This window comes from Heloderma suspectum, chromosome 13 (genome assembly GCF_057233095.1).
Source record: "Heloderma suspectum isolate Gila_16-S chromosome 13, 16-S_ref, whole genome shotgun sequence".
Taxonomy (NCBI): Eukaryota; Metazoa; Chordata; class Lepidosauria; order Squamata; family Helodermatidae; genus Heloderma; species Heloderma suspectum.
Genome location: NC_139470.1, coordinates 31,915,870 through 31,921,869, shown reverse-complemented (window position 1 = coordinate 31,921,869; position 6,000 = coordinate 31,915,870). Strand labels below are relative to the sequence as shown.

The following is a 6,000-nucleotide window of genomic DNA, read 5'->3' as shown; positions in this document are numbered from 1 at the left end:
GCAATTATCATGTCAGCATCTGCCCCCTCCATGCCCTGCAATTACACCTGACGTTTCTAAAAATGTCCTGGACTCAGCCAGTGTCTGTTTGCAGCAGCCACGGCATGTGACGCTGAGGCTCTGGAACAGTGCTGTGCTGTGGCGTGATGCCAGAAGCCTCGTACATCAACCGTTACCAGTTTCTCACTCTGTAATTAACACAGCCAGAACTCAGCCACCAGCCGAGTTCCCTCGCAAGATTCCCAGCCTTGGCCAGCTCATCACTGCTTGTTACTAGAGAAAAAAGTTTTCAAATAACAGCCGGAACAGCCGTATGGCCTCCCAGCCCAATCCAGGTTGATAAAGCTGGAGCTCCAATGTAATCACAATGAAACTGGCCACACAGACACACCAGGCTACAAAAGTGGCTCCGTGGATGCCACGAGGCCTGGCCACTTTTCCTACTAGTCCAGGTGGCCGCAGGGCATGGTCCTGAAGAGTCCATGATGTGCCTCGTCCAATCCTAGGGAGCGTCCTCACCCCGGGCTGCAGCCAGGACACCAGATGCAGTGGAGAAGGAAGCAGCTGGGTCAGGAAGGCCAGTGGTGGAAGCTGCAGAGGGGCTGAAACCAGGCCCCAACGCAGAGCCAGAGCCTGTCAGGCAGGAAACCCTGGTGGCAACCAGCCCCCTTTCTGTCATCCCCCCCCCCCCGAGCCTTATCACCAGTGCAGGCAAGGCACAGGGGCTGCAGGAAACTGGCCGCCAGGATTGCCCCTCTTCTGGAGCGGGGAGGAATATGGCCTGGGAGGAGGTGCGCCAGACCTCCTTGGAGCAAGTTGGCTGCTTGGAAGATGGCTGTCCCTGGTGCTGCAACGCCAGCCTCATGCCTGCTGCCTGGGGAAGCCCCCCTCACCCCGCTGCCTCGCCTACAGCTGCCCTGTATGGTAGAGACTTGGGGACTTGCCTAAAGCCACGACATGAATGCTATACCCAAGCAGGGCTAGAGCCACACACGGCCCATGTACCACACTGGCTCTTGGGCCAGCAAGCCACTCCTAGTAGCAACCTGGTCCTGGCAGTCATCCCACCTCTGCAGAACTCTCGCCCTCCCTCTCCCTCGGTGGCTGAAGCGGTGGCTGCACACCAGCACCAGGCTGCCAGCACTGGTGGGGCGGTCCAGCCCGCATCACCACACCCACCGGAGCAGCTATCGTCCCAGAAGCCTTTGGCCTTTCTACTCCAGGCCTCTGTACTCCAGTGACAACAGGCTACGCTCTGGTTTTGGCCCGAAAGTTGCCTCAGATTGCTTTTCTCAGCACAGTGATTTTAAAAAATATAGCTCATTTATTTTTGCACATACAATAAATTCAATGCACACAGAGTGTCATACGATGTCAGTTGTAGACTGGTATCGGGGAAAAGTTATCAATCCTTCTTCAAATAATTTCAAGATCACTCATATTGCACTGGTAATGAAAGTACAATTCAAACACTTGCAATTCACATTCTAAGACAACTGAAAACAGCAAGAAAAAAATCTGGAGTGGAAAACCAACGCTAAAAATGGTGTAAGAGGAAAAACTAATTAAAAAATTCTTGCCTTAGAAAAATAAAACCAGATAGCTTCATACTATATAAAAGAGGAACATACACGTATCAAATTTTCTTTACAGCTCATATCACTTATGAGAGAACATGGTGGGGGACACAAGATTGTAAACAGCACAGAAAAACTGCATTTAAAAAATCACACTTCATAAAACAGAGTCCAAAACAGGCGATAAAACACTGAGCCTTGATCGCCCCACACTGCCTCTGCGGGTCATGGCCCCCTTCAGAGGGGAGGCTTCTTCAAGGCAGCTGTCTTCATGACAGACAAGTGAGTAGAGAAGAGCCACATCTTTCACCCGTCAATTGGTTTCATGGTCACCCTTTCAATTAACTAATTTGATTATACTGTTAATCAACTTAATTGACACAAACAAGTTTCAGGTCTAATAAGGACACAACTTACAAATCATAGTTTTGCAATGCAATTTCAGTGACTGAGACCTTTGCTTAAAAAAAAACCTCCTTGCAGCACAGATGCTGGATCTATGCAAAAAACGCATGGCAGAAAACAGCCACAGCCAACAAGATGATGGCATTTGTGTTGACCACACGCCTCCAGAAGGGGTCTTCGGTGGTATCCATCAGTTTCTGCTGCATGGCTTCCTCCTCCTCTTTGCTCAGCTGGGGGCCTCCCTGGTCCAAGCCACAGAACCAGTTGTAGGCCTTCTTGCAACAGCCCACCTCCACATCAGGGACTGCAACAGAAACACCCTGGTGAAGGCCTAGACTGTGGCAGGACCCAAGAGAGATGCCCACACATCCAGCAGCAAAACCACCTCCTTAACACTCAGATCATCACTCTCTATGAGACAAGGCTGGAAGTGGGATGGACGTGAAAACATCACATTCCCATGCAGGCCACTCATATACCATAATAGTAGTAGAAAAGTGGAAAGAGTAGACAACATGGTGCCTGTGGGCACTAATGCACCCCAGACACCTTTCTTGGGGCCCACCAAGGTGCCCTGCCCCCTCACTTTTTTTTTCTTTTTTTTTTAAGTAACCCATTTTCTCACCAGCAGCTGGGAGTGCTTCAAAGCCAAGTGAACCCCTAGCCACTCCCATCTTCTTTTCCCACAAATGCCCCTGGGGCACATGTGGGGCTCAGAGACATTACTGGGACATGAAGATGGGGGATGGCCTCCAAGAAAAAGAAGGGGGAAAAGAAAAGGGTCTCCTGTCACTTCAGTCTGGTAAAGAGGGGCTAAAGAGAGCAGGGGGGTAGAGGGAGCAGGGAAAGGGCAGCCGTAAGCCAGCTGGCGGGGGGGGGGCAGAGGAGCCAGCAGGAAGCGGGTAGGGAGAACAGCAGGAAGCCAGTGTGGGCTGGAGGGCCCCGCTGAAAGCAACGGGGGCAATGAGGGGGGGAACGTTGGGGAGAGTTGTGTGCATACCTGTTGGAATGGATGGGGCTGCGTGTGTCAGAAGGAGAGAAAATGGGTTTAGGGGGGATTTTGGAGGGATCCTGCTAAAAAGTGAGCATTGTTTTTCATGTGCTTGCAGTGAGGAGAAGGGAAGGAAATGTGTAGGCAGGTGAGGGGGAGAGAAAAGGAATTTGATTTCTGTGAACTAGGTTTCTGGTGGTGCAGAAAACTGTGGGTTCAGGGAAGGTGTTTCATGCCTTGGGGCTCAGACCTGCCTCTGCCTTGTGCTCAGTCTTCTGAGCAGGATCCTTGGCCTTTGTGACCAGCTGCACCTCTCCTAGTAGCCATGTGGTGGTGGTACCCAGGACAGTTTCTCAAATTGCCAAACGTGCCCACAGACCCAAAAAGACTGCCAACCCCTGCCATGATACATCTGCACTACAATCTTACATTGGTGTTATGCCAGTTTAACCAGCATGGCTTCCCCCCAAGGAGTTCCCCCATGGATGCTGTAGTTTGTTGCAGGGGCCGAGAATTCACAGTCAGAGCGCTCTTTGGTCCCCTTCACAGCACGACATGCCAGAGGATCCCGCTGGGCTGAAGCTCGTTCCCAGTTTCTTCTTTGCATGAAACTTTGAAAGGGAGCTTAATCAGTGACTTGAATAAGGACCTAATGTTTAAATGTTGCTGCCCCCCAAACTAAGCTTAGAGCTTCCTTATATCAGGCATCTTCATGACTGGGAGACTGTCTCCTTGAAAATAAACTGGTTCTCTCCAATCGAAGCAGTGATTTTTACACAAAATGCATTTATGACTTCGGATGACACTGACGAATATGGAGCAGGTCCTCTGCACCCCAAATTGAGCTGTGGACCACCCCAAATCATGCACCCACGCTCCCAGCAGAGTGCCTTCTACGAGAGAGCACCGTGGGCCAGGCCAGCCCATAGCTTTCGGTGTGTGCAGGCACCGTCAGGCGTGGTGCACCACGCCAACAGCAGCCAGAGTTTGTACAAGGGAATACGGAAGTGGTGCTGGGCACCCCAAATTAAGCTTTGGGCCACCCTAAATAACCCTAAATTATTATATGCAGAGACATGCTTAGTTACTGAGAGGTAAGTTTAGATAAAGGTGGATTTAACATGCAATGTTCAAGAAAAGTAAATTCAAGATCATACCTTCAAAGTCAAAAAAATTAATCTTTTTCTCAATGCATTATAAACTAGACTTTGTAATAACAGCACTCATGATCTTCTGTCTATTGTTTACTGAAAACAAAAAACTATTTTTTTTTTACTTATTTTGGCTCTTAATAACATGGTGTGCCATGCCTGACAATACCCTGCACACACAGAAAGTTTTGGGCCGGACTGGGCTCAGTGCCAATATGCAGAGGGGACTCTCCTGGATGTGTGGGTGTCCGACCTGTGGTGGCTCATAGCTTAACCTGAGTGACACAGCACCAGTTCTGTACTTTTTTCTACACATTGTGCCTATGAGCGGTGTAGCACTCCATGCTAGGCAATGCCCAGGACACACATACAGCTCTGGGCCAGGCAGGACGCACTCGCTTCTCACAGAGGAGGCTCTCCTGGATGCGTGAGTGTATGACTTGGGGTGGCCCAAAGCATAATTTGGGATACAGAGGACCCATTCCTCAATTGTCCTTGTCATCCAAGGCCATCACGCATTAACGCGTTTTGCACGAAAATGACTGTTTTGATAGGAGGATAGTTGTGCATCTTCAAGGAGACACTCTCCTAATCATGGAGAGATAGGATATGAAGTATCCCTAAGCTTAGCTTGTGGTACAGGAACATTTAAACATTAGGTCCTTCTTCAGCTGAACTGAGAGAGCTCTCTTTCAAAGAAGGAGCGGGGAGCTATGATCACCTCCAGCATGTCGCCCCAGGGCTCCCTGGGCGGTGGGAATGACTGTTAAATCTCTCTGTCGGTAGGGTAGAAACATGGCCCTAGACATGAAGTCAGAAGTGCCTCAAACCTCACCACATCCAACTCCCCTCCCAGCCCCAGGGCAAAGGGCTCAAGCACACCTTTGGATGAGCACGACTGCCAGCTGCAGGGGGCTCTCCCAGCTCCCTGCTGGTCCAAAGGGGGGCTGGGGGGGCAGCCTTGTGCTGCATCGGACCGATGTTGCCTTCCCCTTCTCCTCTCCTGCTTGGGGCTTCACACTAGAAGCAAGCAAGCCAGGGGGCGGGGCTGCAACGGGACAAGCCCTAAACTGTCCCAAGAGATGCGATAGGTGTGGAAAGCCACAAACCTGAGGCATGTTGCCAGCCTTCTAACAATTCCTGTAGCTTCCCTCAAAATTCCAGTGGCCGCCTCACCTGAGCAGGGCCTTCCAAATGTGCTCTGAACGCTGCTTCCGCCTCTCACACGAACACCATCTGAGCTGCCCCTCTTCACCCTCGCCTGCACTCCTTTCCCTGTGGCTTGTGGTGGCTGCTGGGGTCTCCATCCTGGCCCAAGCGCTCCCTGACGTTGCATGGGGCAGAGTATGGCCCCGTGGGGTGTCGATCAGGGGCTGACCTCGCTTGGCCCTCACGCTAAGTAATGCAAATGTGGTGCTAATCAGATGCTGTGGGGAGGCTCGACCTTACCAGGTTCGTCTCGATAGGCCTCCTCCTCTTTCGGGGCCTCCCCGGCATCCAGATCAATGCGTTGTTCTGTGCTGTTGCGCAGTGTCCAGCAGAGACGATAGAGCTGCCGATGCACAAATCAGAGAGCAGAGATGGAGCCTGATGAGCTGAGACCACTGTGGGCTGGGAAAGGGTTAGGGATCCAAGCAGGGAAGGGATCCTGTAACTGGAGCAGCTGTGGCTCAAGCACAGAACTGTGGGGCTGCAAGACCAGAAATGCACCGGCCATTCAGCTCTTTCAGCCTTCTCTGTACCCAAATATTCCTGGCAAGCCGAGAAAGAATTATTCATCACTTCTAGAGTACTGCTCAGGTCACAAGCTACAGCACCCTCGAGTTCTTATCTCAGGGACCTTCCCAGCAACCCTGTGAGGTAGGCTGAGTTGATA

At 51.3% G+C, this 6,000-nt stretch overlaps 1 protein-coding gene across 3 annotated transcripts in view; it reads right to left on the bottom strand.

Moving 5' to 3' along the window:
- Positions 1–1,300: 1,300 nt before the first annotated feature.
- SLC5A1 (solute carrier family 5 member 1) overlaps positions 1,301–6,000 on the bottom strand; it is a 48,019-nt gene continuing 43,319 nt past the window's right edge. For all 3 annotated transcript variants that reach the window (XM_084819874.1, XM_084819875.1, XM_084819876.1), the window contains 2 exons: positions 5,574–5,676; positions 1,301–2,286 (listed from right to left, as the gene is read on the bottom strand). In XM_084819874.1, coding sequence (XP_084676000.1) covers positions 2,075–2,286; positions 5,574–5,676 — 315 coding nt within the window. In that variant the 3' untranslated portion in view covers positions 1,301–2,074. The remainder of the gene's footprint in view (positions 2,287–5,573; positions 5,677–6,000) is intronic.